At 39.9% G+C, this 22,150-nt stretch overlaps 1 protein-coding gene across 1 annotated transcript in view; it reads left to right on the top strand.

Moving 5' to 3' along the window:
* adamts16 (ADAM metallopeptidase with thrombospondin type 1 motif, 16) overlaps positions 1 to 22,150 on the top strand; it is a 53,888-nt gene that overhangs the window by 9,496 nt on the left and 22,242 nt on the right. The window contains exons 4-10 of the mRNA XM_008323248.3: positions 8,503 to 8,887; positions 11,162 to 11,364; positions 14,779 to 14,862; positions 15,689 to 15,848; positions 17,728 to 17,833; positions 17,923 to 18,060; positions 20,836 to 20,989. Coding sequence (XP_008321470.1) covers positions 8,503 to 8,887; positions 11,162 to 11,364; positions 14,779 to 14,862; positions 15,689 to 15,848; positions 17,728 to 17,833; positions 17,923 to 18,060; positions 20,836 to 20,989 — 1,230 coding nt within the window. The remainder of the gene's footprint in view (positions 1 to 8,502; positions 8,888 to 11,161; positions 11,365 to 14,778; positions 14,863 to 15,688; positions 15,849 to 17,727; positions 17,834 to 17,922; positions 18,061 to 20,835; positions 20,990 to 22,150) is intronic.

Here is a 22,150-nt window from a genome sequence, read left to right as displayed (position 1 = left end):
ACATGTCGTTGACCAGTCAAATCCCAGGAACAAAGTACACTGGGCATCTTCAAAGCTCATATGACTTTGCACATTTTGCACATGTTTCATTTTGGCAGAGCACAGATAAATATTGACCAAAAGAATCAATCAGAGCAACATCAGCATGACATAAACTAAATTATTTACACTCCCATTGTTTAGGGATCGGTACTTGATGTGGAGGATTCAACATTAACATTCACGTCACATTCGACATTCAGCAACAGTCAGCAGAACCGAGTGACAGGCACAGAGGCGCAGCGATAAAAGCATCAGAGGTCATTAGAGGTCATGGAATCCTGAAGTGCTGAAACTCTCTCTGTGAGGAGTGTTATGTTGTAAAGTCTGTGAATAAGATGCCTTTCAAACTCCCCGTTTCTGGCAGACCATATAGTGGTTTGCTCTGCTTTGATGACAGTAGGGAGTTCCGTCGTAAAAAAAAATAAAAAAAAACTGTATCTCTACGATACAAGAAGAGAATTGGTCCCAGCCCAGTCCCACTCATTGCACTATTCACCTGCCAAATGTTCTGGAGTGTGCAGAGTGAGCAGCCCACATGTGGAGGAGGTGAACATAAAACAGGTCCTCCTCTGTGTTGATTTCATGCTGCAGCATTGAGCGCATTATTAAGAATGAGCGAGTTGAACAGCGTAAGGTCAATACGACTACATAATGGTTTAACTATGCTGGATATCAGGTGGGATTTTTAGTGTTTGTGGCGACTTGGCGCTGTAGAAAATGGACCAGACCTGGCATATGTCGATTCAAATTGTAAAACACTTTTACGGGCAAGGTAATTAAATTAGTATTTATAATTTGGCGATGCATTTGAAACTTCATATATCAAAAAATGCATGTGTTTTCTTAATCAATTCCTTCAATTCACCCTAAAATCATTGGCTCAGTCACAGAGTGGTTTATTGTTCAGTAACAAAGAACTTTTTCTCTTTGACTTTGGTGAAAGAAAAGTTCTGGCTCTTTCAAAGACAAGTTCTTGTCTTTGGGGGACAGTTCTGGGATTGATCACTGCTACGTTAGATTTAAAATGGTTTTAATGCATTCCTGTAGCACAACTACTTAATACAGTTGTTATCTTTTTGAACCTATCATTAGTAACAGTCTTCACGGTGACTGTTGGTTTATTGTTGGGTAGAATGTAGGAGTGCATTATAAACAGTTTCTGCACTGTTCTTCTAATGTGAATGACACAATTACGTCACTTAGAGCATTTCACTGTGTGATATGACAATTATTTTTGCAAAGCATTCCAATAATTTAGATTGTTCCTTATCATGTGAGTTGTCTTATTTGAGTGCGTTGCTGGCACGCGTTTCTGAAGTTGTTAATGTTTGACAAATTTAATCAGATTTGGCAGTGGGAGAACTGTCTTGTTGTTTCCTTTCTCTGCCAAACAGAATGAAATGGGTTTCATCACACTTTAAATATAAAGTGTAACAATTTCTCTGAAAAATCAGCTCTGTTGTTTTGTTTGATTTAGTCCAAACCTGGTTTTGTTTTTAGCGTTCCTTTTTCTATTGTAACACACCAAATGGACCCGTTCCTAACATGGGATACTTCCTTGGGGGTCATTGTTATCATTGATCTCGTCTCCACGACGAAGTTTGTATTCATTGTAACACGGTTGTGTTGAGTGCTTAGTGTCGATGATGACATCCTCCCATGCAGTTCCAAATGGATGCCTGGTCCATATCTAGGTCTTGTGATTCTTTGTGTTGCCTAATTGATGGTCTTGTTTGTCATGGCCAGTGTGAGTCTCTCTGTAAAACAGTAATCATCCATCTGTGATCTTTCTAGCGTCAACATCTAGAACATCACCGTCCTTGGTTTTCACATTCATCCCATTCATCAGTTTGTCTTATTCAGCTTCAGCCAGACGTTAATGCACACCTTCCTTTTGTACTAAAGGGAAATGTCCTCCCACTACAAATCACCGCGAGGTCATGTGTTTTCCTCTTGTAAAAAGCACGGGTGTGTTTCTGGGCCCTGGGGCCCGGCGTAGTAGTCGTCATAATGATAGAAGACTGCAGACTCGTCCCACCTCTGGGATTTCCAAGTCTATACAAGGGATGGTCTATTGATGTGGTGCAGCTTTGAGAAGCATGCAGTGTGGTCCAGGCAGGTTGCTGTAATTAATTATCAGCGTGAGACACACATGGAGTGTAATCACTTTCGCTGTTTGATTCGATTATCTTTGTTTTTTGTTGCTGATTTACCAAATGTTGGACGTGTACCCGAGCCTGTGAATGAGTGCTCTCCAACTGATAAACCTTCAGTTTCTGACGTGTATTCTGCATTGCTGCCCAGTTACCTTCTTCAGGGTTAATTGCTATTGCTAACTGACAAATGGGAGATGGTTCTAATGTAGAACGTTGAACGTTGGCAGCACCATATTTTCCAACGAACTCCTTTAACGTCTTGCCAAAGCGTTCGTTACTGCTTCCAGAATTGTCGCTACAAGTTCCTGCAATGGCAAGAATGTTTGGAAACTTTAAGGACTTTCTAACCACTGTTTTTTAAATCAACTTAATGACTTAATTGTTTATTACAGATAATTATTGATGTTATCAAATTTTTAAGGAAAATTATGCAGCAAGATTGCCATGGTTGAGGAGTGAGGAGTGTGTTCAAGGTTGGGAGAATAGCAAAAGTGTATTAACAATGTCACCTAGGGTCAGACATGTCTAAACAAGTAGTAAATAGCATAGTCTAAGGTAAGGCTGTGCTAGCTTAAGTAATGTAGATAGCTTTTGCAATAAATCGGTTCCATAGTGTAGCGGTTAGAGTCCTGGGTTCGATTCCCAGAGGAACCCCATGCTTAGCGCTTGCTAGGGGCTAACACAACAATTTCCCAAATATGGGATCAATATAGTACAAATGAAATGATGATGTAGCACAGGGCTTTTTAAAGGTTTTGTTAAGCTGTGCTCCTCTAACAGCTGAGCAAAGCTAATCCTGCTAACATCACCTTCCCCACTGGTTCACGTTTCTGCCTAGAAACGTAATCAAAAGAAAAGAAAAAAGTGAAAATAGAAAAGGACGTCAGTTTCTCTGCTGATGAACATTTAAATTTGACGGATTTATTTTTTTCTGGAGAGTTTTACACTCCGCCATTTACGTTTTTGGGTTTTTTTTTTGTTTCTTTCTTTTTACCGTTTTAACGTACGGTTTGTGTCACATGCTCAGTCCTGTCGTATAAAAACTGTTTTCAGTCCTACAAGGAAGCTGAGCATGAAGAGGCAGCTACCATATACTGCAAACACTCAGGTGCACCTTGTAATGCACCAAATGCTTCCTTCCCTCAGTTCCGTTTTCCTACAATTTTTTCCCACCCTTGCCCCTCCCGCCCCCCACCCCTTTTCCTACTCTTGTTGCTGCTTGTCTGAATGTGTCTGACTCCAGAGAGTCCAGCTGTTTGCGCCCTCCCAAGTAGTGTTTCAGCATTTTATGACTGCTATTTGCACCTCGTAGAGCGCACTGTGTAATCTGATGATGCTGGCTATTTAGGAAAGACACTCCTGTGACCCAATCTCTGTACAGAGTGGCTCACTGCGCACTAACAAGCACATACAAACACAGGCGAAGTCGTACACAGATACGCACAAACATACATGCAAACAGACCAAAGTCATGTTCATCTGTGTGAGACTGTGCAGATGTTACAGGCTGAGAAACATCTGCAGGATTATCTGTGGCTTTGGCTCGCCGCAGCTTCATGCTCAGGAAGACAAAGGATGCATGTTTCCATTTTTAAGGCAGAAACACTTGGAATTCATTGAACATACTGTACTTCACAGTGCTTCAACATATGGTTGTCTGTACTATTTTTATTTCTGGTTTCTCTCTGCAAATAAAGCCCTTTTTATGTTCTCGTTATATTGTAAATCTTGCATGATTTAGAACGCAACTATCTGCCAATAAAATGTCATGATGGGGGATTTTAAGGCCCCTGTAAAGTATGAAGCTAACCTTTGCAAAACCAAAGAGAGAAATGTTAACTCATGTCTTCCATAGAATGTCTTTTAAGTTCCTTTTTTTTAAATAATGGCCAATGGAATCGCTGTTAAGTTTTGCTGAAGATTTGACAAACGTTTAGCAACTAGGCTAACTAACAGCCAAGCTACTGTAAAACATATAAAAAACACTGTCAGTCAAATTGCTCGAACTGTCCAAAAGTCAAAAGCTAGTTACAACATCACTTCAATCTGGAAGTCATTCAAACTGTCCCCAAAACATTTTTTTCTCTCCCACTGGGACAAAAAGACCCCAATGAAAAGAATTAAACTTAATTTCCACTCTACTTCAGAGCCAGAGACACATAATGGAAAAAACCTGTCTCATATTTCACAATACTTTTTTCCACATATCAAATCTGATGTGCATTAAACAGAAACAATATATAGGGTTTTTTTTTCTTTTTCAAGGTGCTGACACCCTAAACCTTTGCTCTGGTGCTGAAAAGATGGATCAGTCTATAGAAACCATACACCGGAACGTACCCTGAGCATGTGGTGCTGACAGAAATGGCACTCAGAGAGAGAACTTTGTCACCGTGAAATGCAGTCGAGGCTATCATGACGTTCACACATCTTGACATGCACGAAGTAAAATTGTTGAAAAAAAAAAAAAACCTCACACTGGCTTGGGTTGTATTTTTAGCTCTGTACAAGTGCAAATTTGCACTTGTGTGGGGTGAACTAATCGTAGCTATGTGCATAGTGTAACAGCACCAGCAGCAAGTCTGATGTCAGCCAGCCACACTGTCAACTTTTGAATTATATCATATTATGACAGATTTTAGTGAAGCTCCTAAATGAACACTCGAGGCTTCAGGCTACATTGTTGCTTCTTTCCATTACTCATTGTCACATCCGTACTATGTCATTCATCTAGCAAAGACTAAATGGCTGTAAATGTGAAAAATAACGTGTTTCTTTTGAATATATAAGTTGGGCCTTGATTGTTATTTAGGACACAGTTTGTCCAGGAAGAACAAAACTCTGTCACAATGACGTTGGCGTTCACCTTTAGCCACCCATCCACACACAGTAAGTGCTTAATATGTGGATTTTCAAAGGTTGACAGCAGCAGAGTTCAGGTCAGAGGCCTCACCGTGACTTGGAACCAAATTATGACAATTGTCTGTGATTACACCGTGCTGGGGCAGGTGCCATGAGCATGACGGGATCACGCACCAGCTGTCACTTCTGATTGTAACCAACTATGCTGGCTGGGCTTCCTGGCAGAGCTACCTTGACCGTTGGCGGGCAGACCACAGTTGAAGGGTGGTCACGTTTTTGAAAACTTTTTTGTTTCTTTTCTCACTTCATCCTTTTTCGTGTTTCTTCTTGACCTTCACTTGTGCTAATTGACTCCCGGAGGCAAACTGAGTCATGCGCAAAATTATCATGACTCCTTAAGACAATTGTTCTCATAACTTTGGAGGGATTTAGGCACTAAAGAGCAGAAATGAGTATGCCGGGAATTTGCTGATGTAGCACAACATGGCGAGCGAAGACTTCATTCTAAAGGAATGCATTGTTGTTTGCGACTTTTTATAGGGTCCAAAAGATTGTAATCATCCCAGTAAATACTGGGCCAAAAGTGTGTTTCCGTTTGTGTCCAAATATTGAGTATTTTTCTTCCTTTGTCTGTTTGTAGTCACCTGTAAAACACTAGCTACTGTGCGGTAAGAGATGATCATTTTCTGACTCCTGTGCATAGCAACCCAATGACACTGACTGGTGGCAGGAGTAAAAAGGAATCGTAAACGTAATCCCAGACATTTGACCCTGAATTGACGCCACGGCGCTGTTAACGTCCATTATCTGCATGGATGGATTTGTGAGTGAGATTATTAGATGCAAGAACAGCTCTGCGTGGTTACAAAGTATGAAAACAGAAGTCCTGGAAAAAGACTGTAAACGCTCTGTGGATTTAAAAAAAAATTGGTCACTGTGAGTGGAACATAATGTTGAATACAGTCAAACTGAACCAGCTTTGAATCAAACCAAATATTTTAAAACACCCTGTAACAGAAGTGAACTGAACCGAACAAACATCTGCATGTTTCCTATGCTGCTTTAAACTTAAGCTCCTGTTCCTACATTAGCCAGACATGCTAAGTGCTAGCTTGTATGACAACACAGCCGAGGTGTTGTTGATGCTACTACAGATATATAAAATGTTATGTTGCTACATGTATGTGTTTCAGGTACTTTATTGATTCCTGCGTACTACAGTATTAGTAACTAACTGATTGTTAGTCCACTTCTCCATTCTGTAATGAAGAACTGGCCTCTGCAGTCCAAGCAGACACCTTGGACCATCCCTCAGTCCACTGCAGTTCACATATGGAGATATGGAGATATGGAGATCTCCTAATCTTCCATCTGTATTTTTAAGCTGTGAAAGAAACATAAAAATCATAATACACATCTTTCCATAAGGGCACACACAATGAACCTCTGCCACAGCACACCTTCATTTCTAATATATATTTTATGGTTTAAGATCTTACTGTGAAGCTCCTGATTCAGCCATGCAGAGAAGCAATTACATGGTGTTGTTTCTTCAAAACTGTACTCCTTGTCTGTGATGTGTTTTTGCTGTTTAGTGTTTTACCAAAAGTTTACTGATCTGTGGATCAGAAGGTAAACAATGTTGAAATTTGGGGCCGGTCGCCAACACCAAAAACCTTCAGTTGCCTGAAGGTTTTTCTCTGCAGCCAGAGATGTTGGTGTTTGTGATCCTGCCTGTAATAAACTCATCAAACCAAGGCATTTACACTGCACTTTAACCAGAGTCATCTCGTCCACAACCACATCAACACACGTATGACATCTCCTGTCTTCTAAAGTGTCATATACACTCTGTCTCCACGCAGCCTGACACTCTCGCTGCTGTGTCAGGCGGCAGTGATGAAGGAACTCACACTCCACTCACAGCTCACGTTGAAACAACACAAAGAGACTGCATCTAATTGGACACATTTTGGGGAAACAGCCATTACTGCCAAGTGCAGTTACAGTCCAAACACCACATGCCAGTGGACTGTCAACATAGATGTGGTGCGTGTATGGAGAGACTGAGTGAGACAAAGAAAGTGGCAGAGAGTGCAAGAGAAAATAATCTCCCAGCGTCTGGGCCGGCTGTGTTGAGAGAAGCTGAGTGAAAATAGAATATGAAAGATGAAATATCTCAGTCTCAAAGACTGAGATATAGAGGAGGAATAAGGTCATCTGAAGAAATATTTTGCCTTTTCCTTAGAGATTTATAATGGGCTTTCCCAAAACGTATCCCCTACAATCAGAACCATAAGGTACTGGTCAAGGCAGCAGCACTGTTAAAAAGAAGGGAATATTCAGAAACTTCTATAAACAAGTTTTTGGTGCATGACATATTGAGAGAACATTCTAGAATATACTTGAGTTAATTTGAACCTTGGGTGGCTTGCATATTGGATTGAGATGCCAATGTTTTTTTTTTTTTCATTGTCACACAGTCCTTTTTGTTTAAAGGTTTTTTAAGTCTCTCCTTATTTAGATTCTGCTGAGATGGCTTCTGACACTGAGCAGCAAAACAGATGTTGAACATGAAGAAACATGGCGAGTCATTGAGGTTTAGGAGGGTCAGGTACAGGATGACCCCAGAGTCTAACCGTAACTAATTGCTGACAGAGACAGACTGGGCCGTTTTAAGTGATCACCAGAGAAGGTTATGGGTTTGTTCATTGAAGATATATGACTCTGGTCCTTAAGGCTACTTTTAGTGGATGAGGATATGCTGTTGAGGAGTAGGACGTCAATGTAATGCAGTGTAACACTTCCCCTCAGAGGTTTTCCTTTTGTGAGGCTAGAGCCATTTCAGAAATTGCAATCCCATTTAGAGGAATATTGACCATAAGGCAAAACACAGACTCTTGGACTGTTTCGTTAATTGATTTCACTCTAAATAGCACTCAAATTTACAAAAATTACACCAGTGGTTCCCAAAGTGGAGGATGGGACCACTGCCTTAACCTGACCTTTGCTGGGCCGCTTCTTTTGTCTCAAAGGCGTTTCTTTGCCCTCGTGTCTGTTGCTTCAGCTACATATGATTGATTCAATGTCAATTTCCAATGATCCAGGGTTTTAAAATTACCTCATCTGATATATGCGGAGGTTAGCTTTATATGCAGTTTGTATGGTGTTGGCTGTGAATCTTAAAGGGTTGTAGGATCAAATCCTCGACTTTATTCTGTTATTTTATTCTGAATCTCACCGGCCTGGACGCCTCGCTCTCAGATGATAGATGGTAAAACCTTAAGTGCCAAGTGCTCCGATTGGTCATCAGGATAAAAGAAAAACACAGCATAGGTCCAGTCCGTACATTGACTACCTTAACAGATACAGTCTGACACTGGTGTAAGACGAATCAGGCTAATTTAATAACTAAGTTCAACATTGTTTGTTTTGCCTCCAGTCAGGTTTGATCAGAACTCCAGATGCAGACTACTTCCTGAAACCAGTGTCACTCAGTCTGGCCCAGAGGGAAAACTTCACGGCTCCATCCAATCACCTGCCACACATTCTCTACAGGAGCAGGAGGGACGTCAGCTCCGACCAAAGTCACCAAGTCCTTCAGAGATCTACAAGAGACTGGTCAGACGTCATCCACAGCACAGTTAACAGAGATCGCCAACTTGGTCAGGAACACAGTCATCAACATGGCAATAGTAACATGAGTCACGTCAGCCAGATGGAGCATCACGGCAGTAAACATCCTCACCACAGCAGCCATCACTATGGAAATAACGACAGGCACGGGGAGAAGCACAGGCAGCACTTTTGCGGGAGAAGGAAGAAATGTATGTAAGGGCTATTTTTCTTACTGCTCTACATTAACATGACGCTTTGTAACAAAGTGCACACTCATGTATCAACCATTCATGTGGTTGTGCAATGAAGATTCATGGCTTTTTTTCCCCCATGTAAATTCTGAGTGATAAAGAAGTCAGACTGCAGAGTGAAGTCGAGCAAAATTCACTGGTTGTTTTATTTTCTTTTATAAATCATACAGTCAGGACACGGAAAAGAATACATGAATGAGCACACGATTCTTAGATTAATCTAGATGTCGTCTTCTTTATGCATTTTGACTGAATTTACTTTTTCCTTTCAACTCCTTTCAAGTGTTTTTTGTATCCACATAAACTAAACACGTAAAAACCTTACATTGACGTTCATGTTTAAAATAATCCCAACATTATGCTGTATGTCACAAATAACACTAAATTAATTTATTATTATTATTATTATTATTATTATTATTACATTAAGATATGGAGCTAGCTGTTGTTTTGCCATGTAAAGCATAGTTTTCACTCTGTGAACTGACTTATTGGATTGACATCATTCGTCACTTAACCTGTAGAAAGGTTATGGGAACTGTTTTGTATTCACTTTACACTGTGACACATGTTTGCTTTCAAATAATTACCACCAGATCAGTTAACATCGCTGGTGTCGTAGGGTCATCCAAGAACCAGCAGGCAGGGAGGACTTGCACTGGTACCATCATCATCATCATCATCATCATCATCATCATCATCCTCACACTACAGAACCCCAGCAGTCCCTGTAAAAACACCCCAGTGTTTACATTGCTGCACAGTGACATCATCGAGCACCTGTGCTGTGCCTAGTCATAAAGGGCACTTTTGTGGCTCACCTGCTTTTCACCTACATTAGCAACCTTTCAGAAGGCTTTGTAGTTTATCACAGCCAGACAGTGATAGAAGAAAGCTGTGATAGCTTAAAACTGGGGAAGTGGAGATGGAGGGTGATAACAGTTAAAAAGCAGGTATGGGTTTTTGTCTGATAAATATTTATTGAGGTTTGTACTGTTGACCTATCTTAGTTGCTCATAAAACAGTGAACATGGACAATTGTCACACAAGGGACTTTCAGACATGCCACACAACAATACAGTTTTTTGACACTCGCCTTAGGGCAAAAAGATCACCAGTTTGATGGTTTGATTCCAGGTCTTACTGTATCGAGTTTGCATCTTCTTCCTGTAAATGCATGTTTGTTTATCTTTAATGTTCAAAGGATTTTGGGTGTTTACCAGAATGTACCCCGACCTTTCTTGTTGACCTTTCTCATTGTCTGCTACAATTGGCTCCAACCACCCTATCACTCTCAAAAGAATTAAGCAGTACAAAATGGATACATTATAGATAGTATAAACTACAGTATAACAACACTGTATTACATTGACCTTAGTACAGTTTTTATATGTAATTCCACTTTACCATAAAGAAAAAGTATCCCTAAATAGAACAAGAATTTTTGAGCAATGATCATTGACGTCACAGTGTCGACCTTCTGAAACAACTGGACGTCTTTAATTTTCCCATTAGCCAGGATTATATTGGACGGTGTCTAAGTGTGATTATAATTACAACCATTCATTGTCAAAACCATCCGCGCTGTTGACAAAACCACGATGTCTTCTATTCTGGGAATGTACTTTATAACAACACTTTATTCTGATTTAGAGCCTGAAAGTGGACTTGGCCACATGCATTTCCTATATAAAATCTGCTCACATACAGAGGATTGCATAACTGGGTTTCACACTTAAGTCAATGAAGGCAAAACACTGAGCACGCCAGAGTAAACGCCGGTGACTCCGTAAAGCTCGGTTTGCTGTTTATCCGTGACGTCAAATCGTGAAAGTAATAGTATAGTTAATCATCTACGACGACTGTCAGCTAACTTGGCAAAATGACTGGTTAACAGTCACATGTTAGAGGTGACCATTCATCAAGTGGCTGCCTGTTCACTTCAACTCTTGTTCACCATAACGTATAATCAGCTGTGCTGGAAGGGTTTTCTATTTTTAAAGGTCGTTATCACTGCCGTTAAATTGTTATTGTATGAACAATTGTTTTTGTCCCATCATTCACTTAGAACCAACCATCTATTATTTGGTTCCTAATGACTTCAACCGTGCAGCTACAACACACAGCCACGTCAGAGCAAATTATAAGTTTGTTCAACCATTGCTGCCAAAGTCTTAGGTCCAGTTAATTATTCCTGACTTCTTCTGCCTGTCTCCCTTCTGCTTTCCCCAGACATGCCCAAGCCTCCGAGAGAGGACATTTATATGCTTCCAGATGAGTACAAGTTTATTCCCAGGAACAAAAGAGCAGTGCTGACGAAGAACCAGGCCAATCAGAAGCTGAACGTGGAGACTCTGGTGGTGGTGGACAGAAAGATGATGGATAACCACGGCCATGAGAACATAACCACATATGTTCTGACTGTGCTGAATATGGTGAGGGCCAGCTACAACTAATTAGTGATGTTTATCCAGTGTTTGTATGAAGAATGCCAAAGATAAACAGCGAGACAATTAGCCAGATCTCTTATACTGAGAGGAGGGGTTATTTTTAATGTCACCTTTTCCTTAAATATGAATCCTATTTATAGAAAAGTCGACCAATGACCTTAAAATGGAATAAACTAAAAAATCTATCATTTCGCGAACTTCTGATCTAACAGGTTGATACACAGGGGTTAGTCATACAGCAAGTTAACTGGTAACAGATTTGAATTTCAGAAGTGGCTTTTGAAGGCGTATTTGCAAAAGGCTTAGTCAGTCTTCTCAAGTGAGGATGGGTGGTGACTCACCAGTTTTGGCTGACCTTTATGATTTTTTACTTTTTTTTATTATAATTATTGTTAAAGACTTCTTTATGTAGTGCTGGATGATGGGTGATCCTTACCAGTCGCTACGTGCAAGCTTTGATGAAGCTTAAAAAAGTGAAAAAAAAAAAAAATGTCCGTGAGGGCCCGTAATGGAAACTGCTGCTAAATGTGCACGACATGTCAGCCCCTCGGCAGTTTTGGTACAGAGCTACTTACTAACTTACTACTTACCAACAATTGTGTCTTGTTAAATTGTATTACTGCATCCTGCAAATTCATTATGTAACACGGGCCTCAACTCATATAATTAATCTGTAATTTGACAGAAGTGATCTGTCTGAAATTCCATGTATTTTTCAACCAGAAATCTAAAGAAAAACGAACATCTGTTTAATCTTCACTGTAAACTCACCACAGATGGTCAACATGTGTTTTGTTGTACAAACAAAATACAGACAAACTGTAAAAATGAAAAATCTACTGGATGTCATTCTGCTATAAACTTTGAATTGTGTTGAAAAATATTTAATTACATATATAAAAAAAGTCAACAGTCAGATAGAAGTTAGTTGGTCACAAACACAACAGTTCTGTCTCGGTCTTTTTTCCTTGGTTTTTACCTCAATACAGTTTTTGGTTTTTATTGATTTTAGCAAGCGCACCACATTTTCTAAAAATGGAATTGATATATCTAACTTAAAAAAAAAACAATGTTTTTCCCAAACTGAAGGCTAAATTCAAATTTGTCCTTGTATGTTTTGGATTTCACGGCTGAAGGGTAACCCAGTCTGAGTGATAATCAATTAGTGCCACATATGAATTGAACTCTGCCCGCTGTCGTGTATACAGTGAGACCTAATCTAAAACCTGAAACTGATATCAGGGTGAGATCACTCCTGCAGCGTCTACAGTGACCTCAGCCCATTGCAGCCAATCCGTAAGCAAATTCCGTCATGCTTGTTGTGCTACTCAGTGACTGACTGACAAATCCAAAGATAATCCATCTATTTTGAAAACATGCTTCAGAAACCCGGCTGCCTCGGAGGAGTCACCTAAATACTGTATAAGGTTTCACAGAAAACCCACAAATCACTGCTCCACCCGCCAGATTCCACAAGTCTTTGTATGAATTCTTTGAATTCATTTTTTAAATTAAATCTGATATGTTGATATTTTCAATTTGTGCATCCTGACAGAGTCACGAAGGCTTGAAAACCACCTAATAAATTCAAATGTCTGCATAAGAGTGAAAATCCTTTTTAGCAGCAGTCTTTCACTACATGTTAGTTTTAGCTTTAGTGGTTTTGATTGTCTCTTTGACCCTTGAATCTGGCGTGAATTCTCTAACAAACTACAGCCGCGTGTCTTTTCGTGAGTCAGCGCGGAGCGAGACCAAACATCGGCAACATACGGATTGAATGAGAGTGTTGCTGAAGGAAAGGAAAGCTTAGTGAGTGGCACCTGAGTTATTCACAAGGCTCGAGAAAAGACGCAGAGTGAACAAGAGAAAGAAAAAAAAAAAGCTTCGGGGTCCACTTTCAAAGCCTCAAGTTGTTACGTGTGATGGTCGTATATCTGTGAGTTCGAGCAGCTGAATTGGAAACAGCAGCTGTGGCTGTTAGAGCGAGGACAGAGCGCTACGTCTTTGAAATCTACAGGAATGACAGGGTGGCCTGGATTCATGCTAAAGGCTTTCTTCTCTCAACTCACGGGAAAATGTTATTTAGAACAATATAATACTGACTATATACATGCAACACAAAGCACAACAGCCAACACTGGAGTGCTTCAGTTGCAGCTTTGAGATGTTTCACTTTTTTGTGCTTGCAAGGGTTAAAATGTTATAATGGGTGTACTAATAATCTAGACAAAAGATAAAACGTTGTAACCTTTTTGCAAATGTTATCTGTATCTAACATCCCACACTATTTTCCTTCACGTTTAGGCACAGTATTACACATATTGCATTTATTTATCTGTTTTAAATTCCATATATCCTATTATAGCTATGATTTTGGCAAGTCTCTAGCTATTTTTGGGTTATCTTTTGGTTTTCATAAAAACTGTCCCTGATGACATTACTGGCAGATTTTAATACTTTTTGACCAAATTTTCAATGTTTTTTTTTTTTTTATAACAACTCAGTTATAACTTTTTCACATTTTTCACCTTACCTTATTATGCTGAACTTCAGACAAGTCTTGTGCAAGGACACATTGGAATACGGCTAGCTTTAGTTTTTTTGTTTTTTTTTTAGTTTTTTTTTATTTCTACTGAATATTTGGAAATGGAAATTTGGCACTTTTGGCCAAGTTTCAGCAGTTTTATTTGCTACTTTTCTCAAACTACATTATTTTTGGATATCCTTCATCTGTTTATTATATCTAATTCTCAGCTGTCCTTAGCTACTGTTTATGTAAGCAGTAAATAAACAGCATCTATTAATGTCTGGGATACATTCAACACTTTTCAAACGTCATGCCCTACATGGTGATGGGAGTTCTTTGTTCGGTGGAACCCTAGCTGGAGTCAGTCTTTACTTACCTCAGCCATATAAATATGTAAAAAACATAACTCATCCCAAAAACATGTTTGACATCACATTATTGTTCAAACAAGACACAGATGTTCACAGTTGAGCCACAACATTAGTCAGTCAGCTGTCACTTTAATGCAAATTCTTTTTTTTTTTACGGTAAATTATGGGCTTGTACAAGGATAACATTTCTACAGTTCAAATGTTTTGGTTTTTTTTTTTTGTCAGGTGGTAATGTAAGTCTTTAATACAGCTACTTTATAGTCACCACCTAATTCTACAGGATAACAGTGAAGCAGGTCTGTTGAGTGGGATGGACAGGTTTCCGTAGCCAACATTTAAGGCCAATAACTGTTGTCATAGTCGCTTAATAAAACCGCTTTGACCGTAAAAGTAAGAAGTGACATTTTGACAAGACTGTGATGAATGGACCGCAAGGAAGGATATTAGCATGTATGTGGTAGCCTAGCAATCCATAACAGTGAATGTTTGTGTCCCTCCCAGGTCTCCAGTCTTTTCAAGGATGGGACAATAGGTGGGAACATCAACATCGTGATTGTAGGGCTGGTGCTTTTGGATGAAGACCAGGTGAGAGTTCAATTCTAATGTCTGCTGAAGGTTTATTACCGTCATCATATGACTATACTTATACTTTTAGACCTTGCTTTTACACATTAAGCTCTATTTGTAGTGACATAGTAAGACTAGGTTCAGAAACAGAAACTGTTAGCATAGCAACATTTTTTTCTGATTTGTCAATGGACCAAAATGTAAAAGGTTTTGGTTTGCATTTTGCAAGCTCCATCATTAAATACTTGTTGCATATGTTGGACTGTACAGTCCATAGAACAGATCCTGAATCCTTTCTCATCCTTTTTGCCTGCAAAAAAAAAATACTTGTCATTATTTTTTTCATAGCTGAATGTCCGTGTTCCTTATGAGATTTTTCAGAGTCATCCTAACTACAAAGAACTGTAACAGTGGTTAATTATAGGGGGCACATTTTTATAGTTGGGTTTTTGCCAGATTTAAGAAAGGAAATTATTTTAGCGAGCAGGAGATGAAGACAGCTCAAGCCAAGGAGTGAGGACTGAAGAAACAGGTGGGCTACTGTGAACGGAGACTCTGTCATACACACACGTCTTACACTCACAGTAATGAGAGTTTAGCAGTTTGTTGAATGTCATACACACACGTCTTACACTAACAGTAATGAGAGTTTAGCAGTTTGTTGTCGATGAAGTTAAAAACAGTTATAAAATAGCTGAAATCTACACACATTTAAAAAGAGACGGGATGATTAATGTGGTTTATTAACCCTCACTGAAGTCCACACTCTGTTCTCAGGGATTCTTTTATATTAAGACCACATTGTCCTTCCTTCCGCCTCCCTCTTATCTGACTTATCTCGCAGGACGGCTTGGCCATCAACCACCACGCAGACCACACACTGAACAGCTTCTGCCACTGGCAGTCGACTCTGGGAGGCAGAGAAGGACGCCGTCACGACCACGCCATCCTCCTGACAGGGCTCGACATCTGCTCCTGGAAGAACGAACCCTGTGACACCCTCGGTACGTCTTTATTGGCCTGTCCATCACTCCACAGCTCGTACAAAGGGTTCTGCTCTAATGAAATGCTGAAAAGGGGAAATTTGAGGCAGGCATTAGCAATCGCTCTGGTTCCAGAGCTGAATTAAATGTGACTGTGTATGATATCAGCTGTTAGGTCTGTTTCTCTCTCTGTGAGTCTGGTGCCGTTAATACAGATATGGTTGCTCTCCTCTGCTGTGTGTCACTCTGATGGGAAGATGCCTGTGTCCTCTGTCACACAGCGTGACCCGGGGTCACAACAGTCAAAACAGATGTTTGAAAGAGCCACAGCTTTCAGATCTTTATTTACTGTACCCTACAGACCGCATGTGTTGTAATGCAGAATATGTGAGGCTTCCCAGAGTCATCTACAGAATCATCAATTATAACCAGTAAAAAAAAAAAATTAAAAGTTTGAATGATTTATCTGAAAGTTTACCTCATGGCCAACAATCTGCATTTTATTAATGAAGATGCAAAGTTAAAGGCAATGATGACACCAGAGCAGATAACAAACAACTGTGTTTTTGATTATATTGCAGTGTGGAGTTCATCTATTGAACTCTAACAGACACCTTCAAACTGGTCTTTCACAACAGGACTTTGAAGTTGAAAAGTTAAGTCTAGGGTTGGAAAAGTGTGTGTCTTCCATGTGTGTGAGAGAGAGAGAGAGGGAAGGGAAGATGTTTTTTTTTTCTCACAGTGTGGAAGGCAGCAGTGTGTTGCACAGCTATTTTCACAAACAAGTGGTTGTTGGTTTGTTGTTTGTACTTCTGGCCTCTGACTTTAAAAAACAGCCAACACTTTGGGTTCGTGGTTCACTCAAGTCTGTGACTGAAACCAAACTTTAAGGAGAAATTGCATCTATTAAAAACAACCGAAACTAGGGAATTATTACACAGCTGAGATTGATTTTAGTGGACATGTGTTGTTTTATTTTTTCACTTTATTTTATTTATTATATTTTGGTATTTTCCATAAGGATACCAACTGGTTTTAGCATTAGATGAAATGTGGATGCAGTACAAAATTTACCTGAAGTTGCATTAAAATCTATGAGATTTTGCAGCTTCAATACAGCAAAAAAACAGTGGTATTATCTGGTTAATAAATGTGTTTCTGTTTGCACTCAACAGTCAAATATAGTCATTCTCATGGAGTAAATCAAATTCACAGTTTCTACAGTTACTACGTTAATAATGTCGGTGATGAACTTCTTCACTGACATGAAAAAAAATGAAGTACTCTCACTGAATGACAGTTCCCACAGTCAATCTCGCTGCTTGTGTTTAACATCATTACATACATTTGTAATGCACATGGGAGCGGAACTTTACACGTGATCGTAAATGACTTAAAGCTACAAACAGAAAACACAGGGATAAATTCTCCCCTCTCACACGCTGAGACGAAAACATTAAGGGAGGCCCCCTCCAGTATTATCTGGTTTGATTCAGAGCCAGGCGTGCTGTGTGTGAGTGTGAATGTGAGGAGAGACAGAATTAGAGTGGGGGGGTCCGGGGGGGGGGCTGCAGATGAATAGTAAAAGAGACTTTGGAAGAGCAGGAGACACAGAAAACATTCAAGGTAAAGAGGAGAGACGGAGCGGAAGGATGGAATTTTCCAAAGAACTTTGTGACATAAAATGTGGAGTGAGTTTTCTCCACTTCTGGCCTGACTTTCTATTTTTCTTGGTGGAGTTTTTCTTTTTTTTTTCCCCTAAATTAGATATCTGCTTCATATCCTAACACTGTCAACTTGGAAATGTAATAAAGACACAGATTATGTTGGACCTGATTGAATAAATACTTGCTCAACGTTATACTAAATTAAATAAAACTTGTGCTGGTTCATGTCGCAGGCTTTGCTCCAATTAGTGGGATGTGCAGCAAATACAGGAGCTGCACCGTTAATGAAGACACCGGCCTAGGCCTGGCGTTTACCATCGCCCACGAGTCGGGACACAAGTAAGAACCTTCACTGTTCTTAACCAAAAAACCAATGTGGAATCATACAGTGATGATAACGTAATCTTTTTTTTTTCTTGTTTCCTTAGTTTTGGAATGGTTCACGACGGAGAGGGTAACGTTTGTAAAAAGTCTGAGGGCAACATCATGTCTCCTACGTTAGCCGGACACAACGGTGTCTTCTCCTGGTCCGCCTGCAGCCGCCAGTACCTCAGCCGCTTCCTCAAGTAAGCGTCCTCTGGTCATTACTGTTACATAAAAGGTACTTACTCTCAACACTGACATTTATGGGCGACACTGCCTGAGGAGTTGTGTTTGGTTTTCAGGGGGGAAAAAAAAGAGTTACATCACATTCATATGGCATAAGGATAAATAATGTCAGATTTTTGTATGTGCTCTCTGAGCAAAAGTAAAAATTGCTGTGTCAGCTTGTAAAATAGAATTATTAGACCCAGAGCTGAATCCACATCTAAGAAAGTATTGACTCCCTATCATTCATCAAGGTGTACTGATGTATGACCAGGGGTTGGGGATACATGAACTTCAAAGGGTACAATGATGGTCCCTTGAGTTTTACATCACAAAATACTTCTATAATTACAGTACTCACCTCATTTCGTATTGAGCTAATATGCGAGAAATATATGTGGTTTTAGCTTTCTTTATTATTAGGTGTTTTAGAACGCTGCATTTGTGTGAGTGCGTTAACAGTGTGTGTCAAGCGTCATGTAAATTGATGTGTGCACGAAAGAATGCAATTTGTATTGTCATGCATGCGACCTGCTCGCTGAAGCATAAAAACAAGCATTACGAACATAGCGTCCATGGGTCTGGCCGTGTCTGTGTGTTAGTGTGTGTGTGCGTACGTGAAACCAGATAGCCCCGCCACTAAATTTACCAGTGTGTTAACTGAACTGTCAGGTACCTCCACCCGCCCCCCTCGCCTCACAGTGGTGGAGACAGACAGTGTATTTCCTCACTGAGTTATAAGAACTTGAGTGACCTCACCCTTGTTAAGGCTGTCAGCCTTATATTAAACTCCCATCAGCCCTCGAGGCCACGTGGAGGGGACCTCTGTAATGAACCGACCTCGGCTTGTCTTCCTACATAAACAGATTAAACAATGGCGATGACATTTCTATTAAAAGATTCACAAAAGACGAATGACAGAATCATCGACGGTATTGTAGTAAAAGGCATTTGATTGTCTTAAAAAATGAAGGATTTACTCAGTGGCGTATATCAGTCATGGCCTGAAGATGAATGGGTGTCAAAGCTTTTGCATTGAAATTAAACAGGACTTGAAACACCGCCGAAAGTGGAGAATAAATCAGCAGGTTCACACAGGTCTGGCGTTTCCACCAATGTCGATCAGGGCGAAAGTTGAAGGAAACCTGCCTGCAATGCAAATACTTGACCCTGGACTAAATTCCAATAAATCACATTCCTATTGGTCAAAAATCTGGTTGAACCCATGGATCCATGGAAATGCACTGCACTTTTTTTTCCTTAGAATTGCCTGAATCCTACAAAGGTAATGAGTTCTGACAGTTACACGTCCTTTGGTAAAATATTCCAGGTGGATGAGTTGCATATTTATGAGCATTTTGGTGAAAAAAGATTTAGTTCAAGCGTTCAATCTTGAGGCACACCATTCAAGACAAGAGCAGATTACTGTGGGAAGATTTCCCTGAGAATGTGTAAAAAAAAAAAAATCTGCCTCTTCGTCCACCAGCCTTTCTGATGTACCAGCTGATGTGTGTCGGTTCTAGATTATAAGTCATCCACAGACTCACTGTGATGTGGATAATTGAGGACAAGAGAATAGTGCACGTGCTGAACGGCCATTGTTAACCTCGGACACACAAGGCCCGTAAAGCAGTGGAAGATCACACCCCACACTCTGCTAAAGCAATCAGGAACACTTACTAACACGTTGAGCCATTCCAACATATTTCGCCTTTTCATGCTCTTTCCAGCATATTTCTGTATTATATTCCCCCTGCCTGCTGTGTTTAAGCGGTATAACATCTCTGTATAGTCACCAGTGATATCGGTTAACATTGGAAACCCCCCCGCTGGTGTGAGAATATGAGCAAAATGGGCAAAGATTGTTTTTATGTCGCTCATAATTGGCCGTCTGATGCATTTAAACCTTTGCTCTGAAGGGCTGAGTTTGGTGACTTACTGTGTCTCCATGGCAGCACATTATTCACTTTGCTTATGGTGGACTGGTGCACTGTGTTGCAGGGTTTTTTTGTGTGCACAGCAGGAAGCATTACACACCACCGACGTCATGTAAATGAAGCGTGGCATCAGATCAAGTTGGTTTGATCACTGCCCGCCACGTTGAGTGTTGCTTAAGTTGCATTTGTAACTGAGATTAATGTTACACCTTCAAACTGAGCTAAGTTTCAGAAAAGTTGGTACATCCTTTTACAGTTCAATCAACCTGAAACCCATAATAAAATAATGTACGTGAACTTTTATTCACACCACAAGAACTGTTTGGCTGTGTTTATTCTGTTTCCCAAAGACTGGGTGGGTCACAAGAGATTGTTTTTTGGGGATCGTCCCACATCATGTTTCCCAGGAGTTTTATTTTGGCTGTGTTTATTCTGTTTCCCAAAGACTGGGTGGGTCACAAGAGATTGTTTTTTGGGGATCGTCCCACATCATGTTTCCCAGGAGTTTACGAATGAATGTTGACTATTGACTTGGGTCGCGAAGGTTTGTGACTTAAAATATGGGTCCCCAGAAAAATGGTTTGGGAAGCACTGCCTTACCCATCTGACTTATACGCAGAAGGTCGTGGGTTCGAGCCCCAGCGGAACCATATACTTATGTGTGACACTTTGGATAAAAGTGTCCTGTACATGTAAAATTAAGTGTTCTAAAATGAGGCTTGAATATTTGTGTTACCACTTAAATTGACTCTACATCTGCTTTAGAGTTAACTGATTCACTTTACATCTGTCTCACCTTGTGTGTCTCTCCTCCAGTTCTGCCCAGGCCCTGTGCCTGTCAGACGAACCCAGAGCAGTCAAGGAGTATCCGTACCCTGAGAAACTGCCTGGGGAGCTGTACGACGCAGACACTCAGTGTAAATGGCAGTTTGGAGAGAAGGCCAAACTCTGCACCCTTGATTTTAAGAAGGTAAAGTCATTCTGGCTCAATTATGCCATGATCTGAGCTTTTATTAACAACTTAAAAATTCTTCGTCACCATCGGTTCAGGGGATTTTCTCACCAAAATTTCCCGATGGAAGCTGTTACCAAGGAATAACAAGGAAAGAATCTGAAAAAGGGATTTTATTTTCGGAAAATGAGGTAGAGGAAAATATGAAGATCAAAAGAAAGTAAGGAAGGAGAAACCGATTGAAGTTTGATGCCTTCGTGTGCGCACACAAACATACAGGTTTTGATCTCGCTTGCAACCGAACTCGCACAAAAATGCCTGAGACAGTTCTGCCCATGAAGAACTCACGGGATGACTATAAATATCCTGGAAAGACGCCGATGGGAATCTGTTCTTTTAGCTCTCTCATTGTCTATTTACTGCTGAGAAATGCTAATTATGAACCATTGTATTTTTGGTAACCATTGTATTTTTGGCATTGATGGTAACATTTTAATTGCTGCACTTGTTGTAGGCAGACAGTCGAGGTAATTCAACCCTCCTCACAAGTAAATAATTGATTACAATATTTATCAATACACTAGAAAATATATTTTAATTAGGACTATTACTAGGGATATTGTCTATAGCAAGTATCTACAAGTACAGTACATGTAGATACTTTAGTTTTTAAATAGCTTTTAAAAGAGTATTTGTCCTGGTCATTTCCAGGTTGGTTCTTTTCAACTATTCCTGTCGCCATCCTACATGTCGGCAGACATATCCTTCTTGTTCTTAAAACATAAAATACCTTTGTATTTCTAGATTTTCAAATTATATTTCAGATATATATCAGGACATGAGGTTCTATGAACTGCAGGTAATTTCTTTTCTTGGTCAACCGTCACAGTTAGCATCATGTTAGCCGTATGTTTGTCTTCTAGTGAGATTAGAATTTAAAATTTTAACAATAAACTTGTATTATTTAGAATAACAGGAAAATCTTAACTGCAGAGCTGACAAATGTTTTACAGTATTAAATATTGTGTGAGCCTGACGGTTTTTAAGAAAAATTGGGGATTTTGTTTCTTATTGTTTCTTATAGACTCGTGGTATTCTCGTTAGCATGCTCAACTAAACAACTTTCATGCTTTACGTCAACTATTTGGAAACCTGAGAGTACCTCCTTATGGTTCTGTT

The sequence above is a fragment of the Cynoglossus semilaevis genome, chromosome 13 (assembly GCF_000523025.1).
Source record: "Cynoglossus semilaevis isolate Cse_v1.0 chromosome 13, Cse_v1.0, whole genome shotgun sequence".
Taxonomy (NCBI): Eukaryota; Metazoa; Chordata; class Actinopteri; order Pleuronectiformes; family Cynoglossidae; genus Cynoglossus; species Cynoglossus semilaevis.
Note: the sequence above shows the minus strand (reverse complement) of the source record. Positions and strands in the feature narration are given on the sequence as shown.